This window comes from Symphalangus syndactylus, chromosome 24, assembly GCF_028878055.3.
Source record: "Symphalangus syndactylus isolate Jambi chromosome 24, NHGRI_mSymSyn1-v2.1_pri, whole genome shotgun sequence".
NCBI lineage: Eukaryota > Metazoa > Chordata > Mammalia > Primates > Hylobatidae > Symphalangus > Symphalangus syndactylus.
The window spans coordinates 14,104,534-14,125,550 of NC_072446.2; the positions used below are offsets into that span (position 1 = coordinate 14,104,534).

General features: G+C 40.4%; 1 protein-coding gene across 5 annotated transcripts in view; it reads right to left on the reverse strand.

Moving 5' to 3' along the window:
• Positions 1–21,017, reverse strand: part of VAPB (VAMP associated protein B and C) — a 69,752-nt gene that overhangs the window by 44,493 nt on the left and 4,242 nt on the right. For 2 of the 5 annotated variants that reach the window (XR_010119349.1, XM_063633442.1), the window contains exon 2: positions 7,535–7,561. The exons of the other annotated variants lie outside the window; for them this stretch is intronic. Coding sequence is in view for 1 of the 2 variants with exons in the window: in XM_063633442.1 (XP_063489512.1) it covers positions 7,535–7,561 (27 nt within the window). In the remaining variant the exon portion in view is untranslated. The remainder of the gene's footprint in view (positions 1–7,534; positions 7,562–21,017) is intronic. 5 annotated transcript variants of the gene reach the window in all.

A 21,017-nucleotide genomic window follows, 5' to 3' on the forward strand; every position in this document is an offset into this window, starting at 1 on the left:
TGTAAAAATCTGGACGGAACTATACTGAAAATACATGCAATGAAACAACATCACTGGTAAAATAACAAAGTCCCGTGGGTAAAAATCAAGATATTTTGTAAGAAGAGGCCAACCTTCCTCTCCCTACTCTGGGCAATTTACTCCAATAATTTTATTGAAAATAAATTATATTCTATTTGAGTAATTATAGAAAATAAACCATGTTAGTGTTCTCCTTTTCCCCTGTATTAATGGATTAGCATACACAAAACCCTCAATAAAAATGATGGAAAAGCTTATGAGCATCATTCAGACTTTTACTAGTCACTTTCATTTCATAAAACTGCCATTTCCATTAAAGCATTATGTAAAAAATGGGATTTTACTATACCAACATGCATATTTACCACCAATGAATTTAAACACTGCTTATAAAGTACAGAGTCAATTTTACAAATGAAATCTTCTTCTAAACTTAGAATTTTTCCTTTTTAGAGATAAAAAAACATGATGTGTCTCTAGAACCACAGCATACACTTTAAATCATTTTTAATCTTCTATTCCTTATTTCGGATAATATCTGTAACAAAACTAGGAACTAACCAACTAAAATGTGAAATGGGAGGTTAAAAAAGTGAAAAAACATGAATTTGGGAGAAATTGGCAATACTCTTTGAAACTGTTACTCTTTTAATAATGTAAACAAGGCCCTTTATGTCCTAGTTTATGCATATACTCATCTGTGAACATTTGTGTGGGTTTGCTGAAGATGCTTACGAAACAGCACTAACGAACTGAAAATGAATTCCTTGACATGCTCTAAAAGATATTTAGATAAAGCTAAACACAGTATAATTTATTTCCTCCACCTTCCCTCAGGACCCACTGTGCTTGGATTTTTGTCATTTTAAATTGTGTTTAAGGCAATAAGAGGCAAGAGTAAGGCAGTAAGAGGGGCTAGAATTGACCTGTTTTGGAAGGCAAATACAATACCAGCAAAAACTTGCCTACCATTAAAAGTGAAAGAAGAAATAGTTGCTTTTTACTCTTAGTTACAAAAATTGGGCCTTAAGATGTATAAAGTTCTGGTTTAAAGGTCAAAGACCGTCATAATCCAGCACAACATTAAGAGGTCAGGTTCCAGGTGTTGAAAATGTCATAAAAAAATGGCTGAATAAACTTATCAGTCAGGAAACCTAACAGCATTTTGTGGGAAAAGTATTCCATTAAATCTCTAAACAGTCTCCTAATCTACATATGATTTAAATGCTTTTCTGTAATTATTCATTCAAGAGTCATGGAAGAAAAATTAAAACCCTTCCTTTGAGGAAATGTAAATACTATCTTTACAAAAGAATAATTTAAAAGTTCATGTCCCATCAAACTATAAAAAGTAACAATGAAAATTCCCAGTGAACTGAAAACTCAATCTAGGCCTTACCTATCTGTATTACCTCAAGCATAGCATAACATCCTATCTACTAAATGGCAAGATAGAAGTTTTTAAGGAGTAAATATATAATTCTACCTTTTTTTTTTTTTTTTTTGAGACAGAGTCTCGCTCTGTCACCCAGGCTGGAGTGCAGTGGCACGATCTCGGCTCACTGCAACCTCCACCTCCCAGGTTCAAGCGATTCTCATGCCTCAACCTCCCAAGTAGCTGGGACCACAGGCATATGCCACACCTGGCCAATTTTTGTATTTTTAATAGAGACGGAGTTTTACTACATTGGCTAGGGTGGTCTCAAACTCCTGACCTCAAATGATCCACCCACCTTGGCATCCCAAAGTGCTGGGATTAGAGGTGTGAGCCTCCGCGCCCAGCCATAATTTTACTTTTAACTTAGCAATTGTACCAGAAAATAAAGCCTAAAATATATTTAGACACCAAACTATAAAACTCCTACAGGATGACAGAATAAAATCTAGACGGCCTTGGATTTGGAGATGACTCTACATACAACACCAAAACAAAATCCATGAAAAAAGTAACTGATAAGCTAGACTTCATTAAAAATAAAAACATCTGTTCTGCAGAAGACACGCAAGCCACACGCCAGGAGAAAATACTTGCTAAAAATATACCTGAATAAAATACTGTCAACCAAAATACACAAAGAACTCTTAAAACTCAATAATATGAAAATGAAGGCTGGGCATGGTGGCTCATGCCTGTAATCCTAGCACTTTGGGAGGCTGTGGCAGGTGGATCACAAGGTCAGGAGATCGAGACCATCCTGTAATACGGCGAAACCCCGTCTCTACTAAAAATACAAAAAATTGGCCGGGCGTGGTGGCGGGCGCCTGTAGTCCCAGCTACTCGGGAGGCTGAGGTAGGAGAATGGCCTGAACCGGGGAGGCAGAGCTTCTAATGTGCTGAGATCGCGCCACTGCATTCCAGTCTGAGTGACAGAGTGAAAGAGACTCCGTCTCAAAAAATAAAATAAAATAAAAATAAAACGAACAAACTAATTTTAAAATGGGCAAACGATCTGAACAGCCACCTCACCAAAAATGTACAGAAAGCAAATAAACATACGAAAAGATGTCTGGCCAGGTGCGGTGGCTCACGCCTGTAATCAGGAGGCCGAGGCGGGTGGATCAGCTGAGGTCAGGAATTCGAGACCAGCTTGGCCAACATGGTGAAACCCTGTCTCTACTGAAAATACAAAAAGTAGCCAGGTGTGGTGGCCCATGCCTGTAGTCCCAGCTACTGGGGAGGCTGAGGCAGGAGGATCACTTGAACCTGGGAGGCAGAGGTTGCAGTGAGCTAAGATTGTGCCAGTGCACTTCAGCCTGGGTGACAGAGTAAGACTCCGTCTCAGAAAAACAAAAATAGAAAAGATGTCCAATGAGATACTGTTAAACATTTGTTCATTTTCTTATTGTTGAGTTTTAGAATGGCCAAATTCTAAAATACTACCGATACCAAGTGTTGGTGAGAATGTGGAACAACAGGAACTCTCATTCACTGCTGGTGGGAATGAAAAATGGTGCACAGCCACTTTGAAAGACCATTTAGCAGTTTCTTACAAAACTAAACATATTCTTACCACACAATCCAGCAATCACCCTCCTTGGTATTTACCCAAGTTAAGTTGAAAACTTATATCCACACAAAAATCTGCACGTGGATGTTTACAGCAGCTTTATTCATAACTGTCAAAATGCAGAAGCATTTTGTGAGTGGATAAAATGAACTGTGGTATATCCAGACACTGAAATAGTACTCAGTGCTAAAAAGAAATGAGCTATAAAGCCATGAAAAGACAGAGAGGAGCCTTAAATGCATATTCCTGCGTGAAAGCAGTCAGTATGAAAAGGTAGCATACGGTATGATTTTACTCTATGACATTCTGGAAAAGGCAAAACTACAGAGACAATAAAAAGATAAGGTGTTGGCCGGGCGTGGTGGCTCACATCTGTAATCCAGCACTTTGGGAGGTTGAGTGGGGGGGGGGGGGGTGGATCACTTGAGGTCAGGAGTTCGAGACCAGCATGGCCAATATGGTGAAACCCCATCTCTAATAAAACTACAAAAATTGACTGTGTGTGGGGGCACACACCTGTAATCCCAGCAACTTGAGGGGCTGAGGCAGGAGAACAGTTTGAACCCAGGAGGCGAAGGTTACAGTGAGCCAAGATCGCCCCACTGCACTCCAGCCTGGGTGATGGAGCAAGACTCTGTCTCAAAATAAATAAATAAATAAATAAATAAATAAATAAATAAATAAATAAATAAAATAAGGTGTTGATAGAATTTAAGGGACGAAAGAACAGGAGGAGCATACAGCATTTTTAGGACAGTGAAACTGAAACTACTCTGATATTATAATGATGGATACATGTCATTATACATTTTTCAAAACCCACAGAATGTACAACACTAGAAAAGAATACTAACGCAGACTACGGACTCTGGCTAACAATGACATGTCAACGTAGGTTCACCAATGGTAACCAATGTACCACTCAGTGTAGGATGTTGCCAGTGGAGGGGGTTATGATGCATGTGTGGGGTAGGAGTTACATGAGAACTCTGTGCATACTTTCTGCTCAGTTTTCGTGTGAATCTAAAACTGTTCTAAACTATATTTTTTTTAAAAAAAGGAAGGGGAAAAGTATTTGGTCTTTTATATTAATTCACTGTCGGTAGTATCCTCCTTAACATTTCTAATATTAAATATTATTGAGATTTTGAAAATATATATCTGTATTGTGTGTGTGTGTGTGTATATATATATGAATAAAGATTCTTTGTTGTGCAAAGTGATTGCTCCTCTTCTTTTTCTAGAGTTCATGAAATTCTGGTTTCACAAATACATATCCTTCCTTTGTAATTTATCTTCTGATGTAGCTACAATACTTTGAAACTCAACCTATATATGTTACCAAATAAGTTATATACCAATTTGATATATAATCTATCAGGTCTCAGTTTTCCAGATATAAGTTTAAAGTTATTAGCTTCACAACAGTTTTTTTCACTTTGCATAAAAAATGCTATTATTATTTTATACTCCTGCAAACACAAATTAGGTACAATATCTCTCCTTTTCACAGCCTCTCCAAAAAACAAGTTACCATATTTCACTTCAACTCTAAAAAGATTACCTTCTGGGAAGGTAATAATCTGTCTCCAGAAGCCTATGACTTTTGATGGATTTTGTTAAGACAATAAAGGTGTGCTTGAGGTTTCAATACAGTAGACTCTGTATGTGGGAAAAATACACTAAAATGGAGGGACATGGACATTCTAACGTAAAATCTGTTAGATATCTTATTAATATTTTTAAATTTTAACCTTTGACAGTCTATTTTCATTAAAAAGTATTCTACTGCTTTCTGCTTTCCACACCCATCTGCAGTGCACCAATCCCCACGTTATTTCTTCTCTTGTTTATGTAAATCTTCCCCTTCTAGAATGGAAACTCCATCAACACAGACTTTTTTGTCCCTCTTGTTCATTACTGATCATCAGCACCTAGAACACTTGCAGGCATAGAACAGATGCTCAATAAATGTATTTGCTGAACGAACAAATAGCCATGCCATGCTTCCATCTACTTCACACAATGGCTGTATTCTTCCTCTATGCACCCCCTATACGCATATCCAGGCTCTGGGTGAATAAATACTGAGATTACTGCTGCTCCTGTTCCAGCATTACACTCTTTTCATCTTCTGCATAGGACATAATTTTGTTTGTTCCTTTCCTGTTTCCACATGGAGTAGGGGGCGGGGCGGGGTGTCTATCCTATTCATCACCAGATCCTCCGAACTAGAACAGTGCCACAAACATAGTAAAAATGTATGCTGCATGAATACAAGACTTCCTCAGAGGTCATTGTACTCTGATCCTGCCGCATTTCCTGTAAACAGACATCTACTTCAAAACCTGGATCTGAAATCATTCTAAATTTGTGCTGCTTATATACAGGTTGAAGGTATTAAAAATGCTCACTGTGTCAATAATGCTTTCATCATAATTATTCTATGGTGATTTTTTTTAAAGTTGCTCCCTCCCTAAAAAATGAAAGATACCATACTAACAGATATTCAAAGAGAGTGATCTCTTAAATAACCATGAACTCAAGAATAAGGACACTGGAGAAGTTTTCTTAAAAATCTATTTTCTTGATCGAATTGTTAGCTCACACATTAAATCAATGCTTTAGAAACAAAAATAAAGCTTTAAAGCTTTGCAACCAATGTGCTTAAATGGCAGACATTATATTCCAATATTCCAGCAGAAAGCCTGATTGTATAGCTCTTATTTTGAAATAACCACATAAAAACAACCCTACCCATAGACACATAACTTTCCTGAAGAACCCTTAGAATGCAGTGTTTTAAATTAATAAAGTATTCTCCTGGTATCCTCGGGAGCTAGCCAGCTACTGAGAAACATCACACCTGTTACTGCAGCAAGAGAAATCAACACCAAGAACTCTCACTGATGATGCCATCAAAGGCACACCAGAAGCCAACTTGATTGAAATAGACTATACCAGACTTGCAGGCTGCTTACTCAATTCACTAGTTTCCTAGGTCTTTCAGAGCAGAAAGAAACAAAACTCAGCCTGCCACCACCTCCACGGGTGGGAAAACTAAACTGGAAGGCATGCTATTGTAGTTTAAGAATTCCTAAGATCAAACTCAGGAAAGCTACCTGAAAAAAATATAAAGTTAGACAGTAAGGAACAGCCTGGAAAACTAAGATATTTGCAGTTTATATAACAGATAAACGACGAGAATTCAAAATATATAAAGAATTCTCTTACTTACAATAAAAACACTAAAATCTCATGAAGGAATACTATACAACTCTTTAAAAGAATGAACTAGATCTGTATTTCAACAACTGATAGGTCTCAAAAACATGTTAAGTCATCCATACACCATGACACTACATTAAGTGATCTAGAAAAAAATGGAAATAGTTCACATTAAATTCCTCTGGGGAGTTAAAAAAAAAAAAAAGAGGGAGTATGAATCAGCAGATATGGAGTACAGACATGTCATAAATTATTAGTGAAGTTTTACTTGTTTTATTAAAGAAAGATTTAAAACAAGTCTTCTAACAAATTATTAACTTTTAGTTACTCCATACTGGGGTATTTATATTATCTGTATTTTTCTGTACTTAAAAATTTTTTCATATACAGAAAGCTACCTGTAGTTATGTGAGATCCAAACAAGGTTCTTTTGAAATAATTTTCTACTTGTTCAGACTTGTAAAGTTGTTGAAAACTGATAAACCAACATTGATAGTCATGCTTGTATAATTTATAAAAATCAAGGTTATCACTTAAAACATGTTTAAAGTTGCAGTGGTCTCATTAACTCAAGACAAAGACCCATGTGTACAATTCTGACAAAAGCTTCTGCATGAACTTCAAAGACTAGAAACCATCTAAATACTGTCACTACTTTCCTTTAATACACTAGATTTTTTTCATAATAGAAAAATGGCTAAAAGGAGTATATAAGAGCTGAGGCTTCATACATTCTATCTATATCCACCACTAATATTATCGTGCGGTGGAAGGTTATTCACAATGATGAATTTTACATCAGTTCTAAAAGGATCTTAGACGATTTAATAAACTGAATTTTTTCAATGCATTCTTTATCCCATTGACTAACAAACATCCAGTAATTACTCTCTACTTGAAAGACCAAAATTTCTGATTACAGTGATCACAAAAATAAACAAAAAGATAAGCAATATTCTACTGCAAATAAAATTCTATCTAAATAGAAGAGTGGCAAAACATGATTCACATTTCACACAAAGCAGGATGAGTCAAGATAGATAATATGCTCAAGTTAGGGGGATGAGTGATAAAATACCATGGGGTCCCAATTTCTCGTGGTTGTAGTTGTTTTAACAGTTCAAGTGCAAAAAGTCATATCAATAGAAGTAAAACTTCTCCAAAGTGTTCCATCTTTAGTAGAGATGACAGCACGTGAAAAAGCCTCCACACCAAAATCAACACATCCAATTCACACCAGATACAGAAGAGGGGAGAACAAGTTTAGCATTCTGCACCTTGATGATCCAACTGGAATTTTGAATCTGTGAACAATGAGAAACAGAGAACGTGGTTTATCAGTTAGTGTGTAATCTGGTCTGGTTCCTTTTCAATAAAGAACCTAAGTGGCTATACCAGTGATAAGAGATTATCAACCAGGTCAGCAGCTTCTTAAACTCAACAAGAGGCCAGGGGAAAGGCTGTGAGACTTGGATGAAAAATATTGTCTATTTTTCCCTTTCTCTGCCTTTGAAAATTATGCTCATTCTTCAAAGTTTCGCTCAAACGTCTTCTCCTTTGGAAAGAAAGGTTTACCAAATCTCTTTAGTCAGAAGAAATTACTCCTTACTGTTCTGTGTCACAACAATAAGCTGACTGCCAAATTTCTATCTGCAGCCTGGCCCTCTCCCCTGAGCTCCAGACTCAACTACCTATTTAACATCCCTCGTTGCAAGTGTACTGAGCATCTCAAGTTTCTCATGTCCAAACGGCACTCTTGAGTCCCACTCTCCTCCCTCAAACTCAATGCTTCTCATCTCAGTAAAGAAACCACCACTCACCCAACTGCTTAGGCCAAAAGTGTCTCTCTTCCTCTACATTTAATCTACATTCCTCTATATTCCTCTACCTTTAATCTAGAAACCCTGTCTCTACTAAAGATACAAAAATTACTTAGGCGTGGTGGCACACGCCTGTAGTCCCAGCTACTTGGGAGGCTGAGGCAGGAGAACTGCTTGAACCGGGAGGGGGAGGTTACAGTGAGCCAAGGGAGATCACGCCACTGCACTCCAGCCTGGGCAACAGAGCCAGTCTCTGTCTCAAAAAGACTCCTGGCCGGGCGTGATGGCTCACACCTGTAATCCTAGCATTTTGGGAGGCCTGAGCTCAGGAGTTCAGGAGTTCAAGACCAGCCTGGGCAACATGGTGAAACCCTGTCTACTAAAAATAAAAACATTAGCCGGGCATGGTGCTGCGTGCCTATAATCCCAGCTACTCAGGAGGCTGAGGCAAGAGAATTGCTCGAACCCAGGAGACAGACGTTGCAGTGAACCGAGATTGCGCCACTGCACTCCAGCCTGGGCGACAGAGCAAGACTCTGTCTCAAAAAAAAAAAAAAAAAAAAACCCACACACACACACACACAACAACTCCTGCTCAGAATCCTCTGTGGCTTCCCATCTCACAACAAAATCCAAAGTCCCTCTTGTGGCCTGCCTACCAGCAAGGCTCCTGCCCTCTTCTTTGAGCTCATCTCCTAGCAGGCCCCTCCACCACTCTAGCACAGGCATAATGACCTTGCTGCTCCTTGAACACACCAAGCTCATCATCACCTCGCACTTGCCCTTCCATCCGTCTGTAATGCTCTTCCCAAATGTCTCCATAGTTCACACACTCATTTTATATAGGTCTCAGTTCAAATTATCACCTTCTCAGGTAAATGACCTACCCTAATCACCCTACGTAAATGACCTTCCCTAATCACCCTACTTAAAATTGAATCCATTCCCAAATCCCTTTATCTTGCACTGTTTTTGGTTGTTTTTTTCCCCATTTATCACCTACTGCCTGACACCACATCATATATATTTTCTGTTTTTATTTAATGTACACCTTCCCCACTAGAAGATGAGCTCCGCAAGGTAAAAGTTTACTCATCTCGGCCTCTCAGCAATGCTTGGCACGCTACAGGTACTCAATAAGTAACCCATGAAGAGAATGGTTCAGGTGCTGTGCTAGGCTCTCAAGCTAGAGAGAGAAACAGGGCACTGCAGCTCCCACCCAGAATACACAGAACAATCTTGGGGTCCATCCAGAATTAATGAATCAGAATCTCTAGGACTGAGACTCCATAATGATTTTTTCTTTTTAAAAAATTATCAAATGTGACGTTAGCTCATATTTAACAGTACCAATCTATTCTAAGCACTTTACATGTGTTAATTTGTATCCTCCTAACATACCCCAGAGGGAGAAATTTGAGGCACAGAGAGATTAAATGCATCACTGAAGGACATACGACTTTCAGATGGCAGATCTAGGGTTCACACTCAACTCCTGGGCAGTATACTACCTCTAACTGCATCGGACACTGTATGAAAGGTAATCTATAAAGCATCCTATCAAAAGGGGAGGGTGAGGAGCACAGGGAACTGATCAATGAGGCAAGCCCTGGAGTCTGAAAAGCAGATAACGCAAAGTACACTTTGAGCTGCAGGGAACTTGGGTGAAAGTACAGTGTGATAAAGCTACAAGGGGCTTCTGGGGGCATCACATGGCTGAAAAGGAAGGGGTACGAGACGGGTGAAAGCAGCTGAGGCTGGGAAGATGCAGTGTGGCCTGACTCTGAAGAGTTTTGCTGCTGGCCTAAGAATTTGGGCCACGAACCTATCCATAAGACCTAGAGATCCAGTGAATGTGTTTAAACCAAGAAATGATATCAAATTTCAATGTTTAGAAAAATATCTCTGGAAACTGTATAAAGGATAGTCCAAAGGGTAAGAGAAGCAGGTAGAAAAATGAGAGAGAGAAAGTTGAGACACGGTGCTACTACAATAGTCTGGAAGGGAAAGGACCTATACTCAGGATATGATAGCAGAATACAAAGAAACAAAAGGTCATAGAAGACGCTGCTGATTTAAATGGACTGAGTAGATGTGAAAGGTTACGGAAAATGGGGAGCAAAAGACAAGTTTAGGATTTCCAGCTTGCCAACTTGGTGCAAGGGCCACTCCCAACATCCAGAAGCCACAGTCAGTGGGGATAAGAGGATAAACGGTAAATACAGTGTGGAACATGCTGAGTTTGAGGTGTTCTCATGACAACCAGATAGACAGGGATGTCCAGTAGGCTGACAGATCAAAAGATCTGCTTGGAGATATAGATTTGGAAGTTTTCTGTGCAGAAGTGGAAGATGAAGGCATTATTAATGAGACAACATACAGAGAATTGTTAAATTGAGAAGACTGAAGCCAGAACCTGAGAAACCTCAACATCCAGTAAAAGAGATGATAAAGAGGCAGACAGTTCATCAGAAAAGTCAAAGACAAGTATCACAGAGAGAAACCTGGGGAACTAAGAAGGGTTTGAGTGGAGGGGTGAGGTCTGATGAAAGAAGAGTGAAGGTATCAGAAACTGAGATTCACCACTTCCCCAAAACTAGCTGTGATAGAAGGCTGGGTATTTGCTTAAGCGGGGAAGATCTAGAAAACAAGATTTCTTTTTAGGAAGGGGCAACTTAAGCATGTTTGTAGGCACAAGGAAGGAATCAAGTACAAGAGAAATGTGAGACAGCAGTAATAGGCTGACTAATGATGCAAAACACTGTTAAGTGATGGGAAAGGAATGGGGTAAAAGAACACACACCTGAGAGGTAGTCCTGACTCTCTGAAATAGAAGAGGAGGATAAGTAAAAACATAAGTTTCCACAAGAGAGAAAAGTAACCAGCATTTAGTGGAAAATCTTCAAATATTTTCTGAGCAAAATGCACTGTGTCTACATCAATCGGCTGTACATAATGGGCCCTGCCGATAGCCTTCATTACTCTTCACCACTGAAAGTCTTCTCTTTTTCCCCCCTCTCTCCTTTCTCAGCTTTGTTTTTGTTTTTGAGACAGAGTCTTGCTCTGTCACCCAGAGTGGAGTGCAGTGGCATAATTTTGACTCATTGCAGCTTCCACCTCCTGGGTTCAAGTGATTCTCATGCCTCAGCCTCCTGAGTAGCTGGGATTACAGGCATGCACCACCACACCAGGTTAATTTCTGTATTTTTAGTAGAGATGGGGTTTCGCCATATTGCCCAGGCTCATCTCAAACTCCTGGCCTCAAGTGATTCGCCTGCCTCGGTGTCCCAAAATCCTTGGATTACAGGCATGAGCCATTGCGCCTGGCCTCTCCTTTCTCAGCTTTCTCCTAAACACCAACCCTTCCTCGCCTATGCCTTAGATCCAGAGACCATTAACTCCCTGAGAAACTGCCATGCACCATGCACTGTGCTGTGCTAGGCACTGGGATCTGGGGAGAAGAGACACAATCTAAAAAAAGGAAGAAAAAAAAAGAAGGGGCTTGCTGACTAATAGCAGAAGGGAGTCACGTATCACGTTGCCAATGACAACATGCTGTGACATGTGTGGGAGCCAGAGGAACAGATACAATGTGAGTGAAGAATGTCAGGAAAGTGACCTTGAAGAAGTGAAGCCCGTGCTGAGCTTCAAAGGTAAGCAGGGGGAAGCAGCGAAACAAATGAGGAAAAGGAATCAACTAATTTTTAGTGGTGGAAACAGCTAAAAGCTGTTACTTTATGACTACATACAGGGTAAGTCATGATACAGAGTATGCCAAAGCCCCATGGCCAAAGAGAACTAAAAGGCTGAAACACAAGCACGAGGAAAGACGATGCTGGAAAGATGGGCAGGGCAATGTGGGGAGAGTGCAACAAGTATCAATAATTTTCCAGGTTTTGTTAAAGAATTTAAACTTTATTTTTGGCAACAGGAAGACATCTAATGATTGTGAGCAAGCAAGAGATATGCTCAGATTTGCATCTTTGCAAACCATCTTTGAAAACCACATCGGGGTGGAAAGAAAGAGAAGACTTAGACAAGAAGACCAGTTAAGAGGCTATTACAGTTGCGGGAGAAAACGGGGCAGCCATAGAGGGAATGGGGAAGAAGGGACAGAATTGAGTCATAGACTCTCTGAGTTGGTCAAATGCATGAATGTAGGTACCATTCAATGAGACAGTAAGAAGGGGAGGTTTGGAGGAAAAAATGAAAAGGTGGTATAGAGTTCAGCTTGGGTCATGCTGCATTTAAAGTACTGCAGCCTTTTATATGGGCTTGGGTCAGGCCCGGGTTCACATGTAAGTGACGTTAGAAGCTAAGGGTACTGGTAAAAGAGTTCCGCAAAGGGGAGAAGGGAAGACACAGAGAGAGCAAATCTGAGAGAAACAGGGAAAGGAGAAGAGGGGGAGAAGGTGAACGTGTAACCCTGAGCATTACCAACCGGACTGCATGATGAGGGGGCAAAATTGGCCACATGGGCAGAAGAAAAGCAGAGAGAGCAATGAGGGAGGTCAAGAGAAGAGTGTCAACGAGCAGGATGACAACAGGGGCCAAATGGTAGTGAAGACTGAACATCAATGGGAGATGTAGTGATGAAGCAATGATTGAGCTCCCGGGCAGTGACTAGAAGTGAAGAACAGAAAGAAAAAAGACAGGAAACTATGTTTTCCAGAAGCTTACCATGACAAGAAGGAAAGTGAAAGGAGTAGCTAGACAGGGCAAAAAGGACTGACAACAGTTTTTCTTCTTTAAAGGTGGAAGGGACAATACTCAGATGTTTAATGAAAATGACTAATGGCCAAGCACTATTCTCAGTGAGTGCTACGTATGTAAAGAAAGAAAAAGAAACCATCTGGCTTTGAAAGAGAAAGGCAACAAAAGCATTCATTTTGAAAATAATAATAAAAAGATCCAAATGAGCCAACCAAGTGGTCTCTGGATTTCTCTAGACGACTGCTCATGTTTCTTCCACCTTTTCTCTGAGCGAGGTTAGAGGTGAACTATGCACTAAGATGGGATCCTCCTGCCCGCAAATTACATGAAAAGTTTTGATTGTGTGCATCTGCACATTCTCTCAAGAGTAAGCCATGGCTCTCCTTCATCCAATTAGTAAAGCACTGCCTGACTTTACAAAGGTCAGAAGCACAAATTTAGATTTTCAGAGGAGTCCATCAGGATATATTTATATGCCAACAAATCAATTCAACCAACAGATTGAGAATTCAAATAAGCCTCCACAAGGACAAACCTCCAGTTTTTCAGCAAATTTCTCTTTTTATTCTTGTGTATGCTTCTATTTCAAATGATCATAGCAAACACTGAAAAGATGACCAAATCCAGGGTTGTATCCTTCTTTGGGGTACTAGGAAAAGAAAACAACAATAAGAAGAGAATGTAGTCTATGTAGTCTACTCAGAAATACTAAAACAAAAACCTATAGGAGCTTACATTCTAGCAGCCAAAGCCAAGCAATAAGTAAATGAAGCACATAAAGAATAAAACAAAACGTTAAAGTGACATACAATTCGTACAATAAGAGGTGATACAGAAAAAACTGGATCAGAGTCCAAGAATACTCAGGAAAGGTTAATGTAAGTAGTGAGCTTTCAAACAGGAACAAGAGGTTTCATTAATTAAATATTCAGGAGCCCATAGGAACAAAGTACCAGTAGGTGCTGTGGGAAATACAAGCTGGTTCCTGTCCTCAAGGGGCTTTCCATCTCTCTTCTTTAGCTAAAATAAACTTAAGTTCTCAAGCTTAGAGCTGGAAGGACCACCTAGAGGTACTGAGTTCAAGCCTCCTCACATCACAGAGGAGGAAAGCAAAGCTAAGGAGTTTAGCCCAAGTGCCTCTAGGTGACAGCAGGGCTAGGAATCACAGACTCCCTTTGTAATGCAAAGCACACAGGCTTGGGAGGCTGGAAGACCCGGATACAAATTCACATTCTGCAAAGTCTTCGCAACGGCCTTCTGCAAAGGCCTCTCATCTCTAAAATGGAGATGGCCATAACACTGATTTCTCGAGTATGTACCATTCCATTTCTTCCCTTTTTCTACTATATTGTAAATGTTGAGTGATGGAACTAAAAGACTAAAATAGTACCCAGTTAACCCAGAAATGCATAGTTTGCACAACAGGTATTGAGGACATGAAAGACTCGGAGTAGAGAGTGGGGTGGTGGAAGGGAAGGTACAGTTGATAGTATCAGCACAGAATTTTCAACACTAATAAACAAATAGCTCACAATAAGAAGTGATCAAGTTAGGACAGAAGTTCTTAGGGGGAAACACAGAATTCGTAGAAGGATTTTTTTTATTTTTTTTTTATTTTTTTGAGACAGAGTCTCACTCTCAGCCCAGGCTGGAGTGTAGGACTTTTCTTTTTTTTTTTTTGAGACAGGGTCTCACTCTCAGCCCAGGCTGGAGTGCAGAGATACAATCTCAGCTAGCTGCAACCTCTGCCCTCCTGGGTTCAAGCGATTCCTGACCCTCAGCCTCCCGATTAGCTGGGATTACAGGCATACACCACCAAGCCTGATTAACTTTTGTATTTTTAGTAGACAGGGGTTTCACCATGTTGACCAGGCTGGTGTCAAACTCCTGAGCTCAAGCGATCCACCGATCCACCCACCCCAGCCTCCCAAAGCTGGAATTACAGGTGTGAGCCACCGTAACTGGCAAAAGATTAAAAGTCAGTCACAGTCATTCTAATGTCCCAGAGCAACTACACTTTACGTAAGAGGTGCCAAAGAGACAATTACAAGACTACAATTATAATAAGGCACTTTTTCTTTCTTTTTCTCTTTTTTTTTTTTTTTTTTTTTGAGATGGAGTTTTGCTCTTGTTTCCCAGGCTGGAGTGCAATGACACGATCTCGGCTCACTGCAACCTCTACCTCCCCAGCTGAAGCGATTCTCCTGCCTCAGCCTCCCAAGTACCTGGATTACAGGCATGCGCCACCATGCCTGGCTAACTTTTTTATTTTTAGTAGAGATGGGGCTTCACTATGTTGGTCACGCTGGTCTCGAACTCCTGACCTCAGGTGATCCACCCACCTCAGCCTCCCAAAGTGCTGGGATTACAGGTGTGAGCCACTGTGCCCGGCCTTTTCCTTTATTTTTCTATCCCATTTCTCTTTCAAGCCTCTTTCTCTGGTCTCACTCCTCCTCTCATCTTCTTAACAACATAATAAATAATAAATAAGAAAGCCAAGGGCACACCCCCACTTATCTTTTAAGAGAAGAAACACAGCCAGCATAATGACAAAAAAAAAAACAAAAAAAAAAACCCATAGCCTTTGCGATCAGACAGATCTTGATTCAAATCCCAGCTCCAACCCTCAGTCAGGCTGATAACTTGGGTTAATAACTTCAGATCATAACTGTACCCACTTCCTAGGCTTGCATTAAGAATTATATAAATGAACGCTTAGACAAATGGCAAGCATACAGTATAAGCTCGCCAACTCACATATCTCAAATGCCATCTTCCCTGTGAGATCGAACACCCAAAGGAGAATTAACACAGCTTTTTCTAAGCTCTCAATAAGGACAGGCCATAAATATCTTGTCCCCATTTTCCCTCCTTGTCTCCCAATACCCAGAGGCTGGAAACTTTAAGGGCTAGGCCTTCCTCCCAGGTCCCCAATGCAACTTAGTGCCTGGCCCACAGGAAGCTTTCAGTATGTGGTAACTGAACCAAATCTCAATCAGAGTCACGTTCAATTCTCCCAGAAGGAGTCATCTGTCTATAAAGAAAACCTCAAAGGATCTGCAAAGGGCAGAAACTCAAAATAGCTCTAATTTGGACAATCAACTATTATGTACAGACAATCCCCGACTGGTTTGACTTGCGACTTTTCAATTTTACAATGGTGTGAAGCCATCACAATTTTGACATATTTTGAATTTTGATCTCTTCCCAGGCTAGTAATATGCAGTACATGAGATATCCAATATTTTATCATACAATAGGCTTTGGGCTAGATGACTTTGTCCAACTGGAGGCTAACTTAAGGGTTCTGAGTATGTTTCAGGTAGACAAGGCTACGATGTTGGGTAGGTTAAGCTGTATTTAATATGTTTTCAACTTACAATATTTTCAACTGACAATGGGTTTCTGAGGACGTAACTCCGCTGTAAGGTGAGAAGCATCTGTAAGAGATCATTATATCCATGCATGTCTCTAAATCCCTTCTTATTCAATTCATATGCCTGGCATATCATCGTCTTGGGAAATGATGACTTCCCAAAGTGTACCTCATACAGAGTGAAACAGCACTTTTTAATCACCTTAAGTTTACCTCTTTGAACAACTGAGAGAAGTCTCTAGTTTATTAACTCACCCTTATTTGTTTCTCTGTCCAAGGCAATGGCTGGTCAGGAGCATGCAGAACTAAAGGTTTTGTAGCAACACTTATAAAGTTTAAGGTGGCACTGCTAAAGATCATTTATTTTAGACATTCCTATCTTAATAAGTGCCCTTTACAACTTCTTGAATTCCCACACTACAAACCTGCAAGCCTATGAAATCTCTACCACACACAAGCTTTGCTCTGCCTTCCAAAGACTGGATAGCAGAAGGACAAATTACTCACAAGTTAATGTGTTTTTTTTTTTTGAGACAGAGTTTTGCTCTTGTTACCCAGGCTAGAGTGCGACGGTGGGATCTCGGCTCACCGCAACCTCCACCTCCCAGGTTCAAGCGATTCTCCTGCCTCAGCCTCCCAAGTAGCTGGGATTACAGGCATGAGCCACCATGCCCGGCCTAATGCTTTCTAAATATATAGAATCACGAAACCATCAGAATCTGATATAAAAGTGAATATTCACAAGAGAAATCAAGCATTCTTTGGAGTCATCTGTCTGAACTTTTTTAAAAGTAGGGCAAGAAATCCCTCCTAAAAAATTCACAGAGAATAGCTCTTAATGAATTGTTCTTAAGAAATTGTCCTGACAGCTATTAATACTTCATTAATGGTTTTACATTCTCTGCCTCCCTCTCTCAAGAACAAACCCCTTTATGAGTTAACTCTAATGAGCTGATAGTGGTATAAGGGAAAGTACAAGGCTTCGCCTGTGCCACCATTTACTAGTGCAGCCTCATCCAGCGGAAAGTTACCTAGCCACTGACTAAGTCATCTCATATGATTGTTACACAGATTAAACAGTAACATAAATATGGCAAAACACCTCTTACCACAGTTCTTAAACTGTGTGGCCTATCTTCTGGAATTAAAGTATTTATCCAGGCCGGGCGCGGTGGCTCACGCCTGTAATCCCAGCACTTTGGGAGGCCGAGGCGGGCGGATCACGAGGTCAGGAGATCGAGATCACGGTGAAACCCCGTCTCTACTAAAAATACAAAAAATTAGCCGGGCGTGGTGGCGGGCGCCTGTAGTCCCAGCTACTCGGAGAGGCTGAGGCAGGAGAATGGCGTGAACCCGGGAGGCGGAGCTTGCAGTGAGCCAAGATCGTGCCACTGCGCTCCAGCCTGGGTGACAAAGCGAAACTCCGTCTCAAAAAAAAAAAAAAAAAAAAAAAAAGTATTTATCCTCTAGAAATGTTTGTTCTTTCTTTACCTTTCTTTACCCTTATATTGCAAAATGTATGTCAGCCACTGCTTTTAACTCCAGACCCAACCCAACGGGGTGTTGGGGGACACATTTCACCACTCACAAATATGACCACTCCCAGACCCTTAGGTTCTATTTTCAATTCCCCTCCATTCTCTGAGCACCCTTCAGCCTTTCAAGACAACTCAAGGAACTTAGAGCTCTAAACCACATCACAAGGAAGTAATTCAAATCTAGGTAAATGGTCTAGGGGTACATCCCATTGTCTTAAAGTACAAGCTAAAAGATGAAAAACACTGCAGTCTCAATCTACCCCTAAAACATTTATTGCCCTAGTCTCCACTTCCCAGATGGGCAAAGGCTGAAGGAGGCTATTGAAATGCCAACAGTGTAGTAATTGAAACACATTACAGGTATCGGCGAATGTGCCCCACCGCAACACCAGACGGGCATGCACACACACACACCCCAAAAGCCTGAAGACATCACTTGACACAGGTGAGAATACTAACATGCTAACCAAAGGTCAATATTAGCCCTTCTGAAAGGATGAAGGAAAACTCCAAGAAAGCGTTTCTATAGCTTTACAGTTCTATGCAATAAAAAATGTTATTAAAAGAAAGTATTCCAAGGTTTTCTCATGGGACTATGCCATTTTCTCAACTGCTTCCCAACCCCCAAACCCCCATGCAAGGGGGGTTTGTCTTTGTCTACAAACAAAGACAGTGTTTGTAGACATCAATAGCTTGTTAAAAGGATGCCCTTAATATTTTGAAAAATATCCTAGAGATATTATTTTACCACATTCAGTTATTTGTTTTTTAAATAATCCTCAAGTGACTGTCAAGTTTAGTAACTTTGTTTCCATAACAAAGCTCTTTAAACAACTCTTCCTTGTGTAAAGCCAGCTGCCCACGTCTGTCAGGTAAGAACTTCAAAGAATGCACATACCCACTGAGCAAGGCCAAAGCAATCCTGGATATGCTATGCTGATAACAGCCTGAAAGGGGCCTAAAATGATAGAAAAAAACAAGGATGCCAGTCTGGAAACCATAATGCAACTTTGTTTTTAACACAATCCTCAGTGCAAAATAACTGCAAAAGGCTTTTGTTTTATTTTACTGAAGACATTCTATGGCAACCTTGTCTTGACTAATGGAACTCAGCACTCTTTGTATTAATCTTTCTTGTCATCTAGGTGAAAGCTGTGCTCATTTGTCCCAAATCATGATCATCCTTTAGACAGCAAATTTTTCAAAAAAGTGGGGATATATAAGACACTCTTGGCCTGGCGCAGTGGCTCACGCCTGTAATCCCAGCACTTTGGGAGGCCGAAGTGGGCAGATCACGAGGTCAAGAGATCGAGACCATCTGGCCAACATGGTGAAACCCCGTCTCTATTAAAAACACAAAAATTAGCTAGGCGTGGTGGCACGTGCCTGTAGTCCCAGCTACTCGGGAGGCTGAGGCAGGAGAATCGCTTGAACCCAGGAGGCGGAGGTTGCAGTGAGCCAAGATAGCGCCATTGCACTCCAGCCTGGCAACAGAGCAAGACTCCATCTCAAAAAAAAAAAGACACTTTTGGAGATAATGCTTTATGTAAAAATTCAAGTTTCGGTTCTAAAAATCAAGCCTAGGGGTGGTATTTGAGTGATAACCAATATAATATACTCCCTTGACTCCTCCCCTAATTTTCAACTACTTAGCGATAATAACACAGGGTCAAAGTTCTCAGTATTCTGCCTTCAGCAATTTGAAGGAAACATGCATACAATTTTAATAAATAAAAGATAGTGTTAATGTTTAATAAGCATCAATTCAGACTAATTATTTTCGTAAATCCACACCTGGATGAAAAGCTCCCAGGTAATTATGAAGATAACAGTGATCTATGTCACAACCACTCACATTAAGGAAACATCATTGCTTTACAAATATAAGCACATGGCCAAGAACTATACATTTTTTCCCCTCAGGAGTTAACTGTGAAGAAAAAGTAGTGAATAGGTGGATAAAAGAAAGTTAACTTCCAGTCCACATTTTTCTCCCAGGAACAAGATTTCAGAAGTAAATGGTACTATCTATGAAGATTTAAGTTTGACTCAAGTTTAGTAAGTTTAATGCCGCTTTTGATAAGCAAGCTACTTAATAATTAAATAAATGAAGATAATCTATTCAGGGTGGATCTAAACCACTACCATGAAGAATCTTCAGCACATGGCTGACACTTTGTTGTACTGTAAAACACAGTCTGCTCTATGTGATCACGAAACGTTAAGAAAATCAGTGCTATGCTAAAGCTAAAGAATTAATGTTGTACTTGGCATCTGAAAGATAATTACTGCACTGAATGAACTATATCCACAGGGCTTTAGATTTTTTAACTTCCTAAACAATCTTAAATTATACATCAACTTGAAGGGCTGAACTAAAGAGTCTAAGCCAGCTTTTCTTATACAAAAAAAAAAACAAAACAAAACAACGTCCTTAAACCATCATTTAGAGTGTCCAAGTTTCTATTTTCTCCCAAAAGTGGTACTCAACTACACTGATTCATTGGTGCCCTCCCATCTGATATCCCTACTAATGGCAGGACTATCTAAGACTTCTTGAAGGCCATTGGTTCAGTCAAGGAATAAAGCAAAAGTAAATGCATCCACAGTTATGTTTAAATCTTAACCGGCTGGATGCAGTGGCTCACAACTGTCATCCCAGCACTTTGGGAGGCCGAGGTGGGTGGATCACCTGAGGTCGGGAGTTCGAGACCAGCCTGACCAACATGGAGAAATCCTGTCTCTATTGAAAGTACAAAATTAGCCGGGCATGGTGGCGCATGCCTGTAATCCCAGCTACTCGGGAGGCTGAGGCAGAAGAAGTGCTTGAACCCGGGAGGCAGAGGTTGCAGTGAGCCAAGATCGCACCATTGCACTCCAGCCTGAGCAACAAGAGCCAAACTCCATCTCAAAAAAAAAAAAAAAAAAACCTTAACCTAGTGAGGATGGACGTTCAACAGACCATTTCCATGTGACGGTATCATTGCTAGGGGAATGGGCTAGGATATAAAGAATGATCTAGAGTCCTGAACCATGACCAAAAAATATATGACATACTATTTACCACAGATGGACTCTCATGGAAGGGGAGGGAGAAGGGAATGAAAGAAGAGCGCTATATAATGCCTTGAAAGTGACTCATTCGGAAAGCTCTCTTTGAGCTGGACAACAAGTGGGATCTCAGAGTGAGGAGATGGCAAGGAAACGATTAGGACTCGGACGAACTGAGATCAACAGAAAGAGTGACAATTTTAAAAAACTCCTATGACTTAGTGAAAAAGACAAAAAGAAATATAAAACACACACTTAGGCT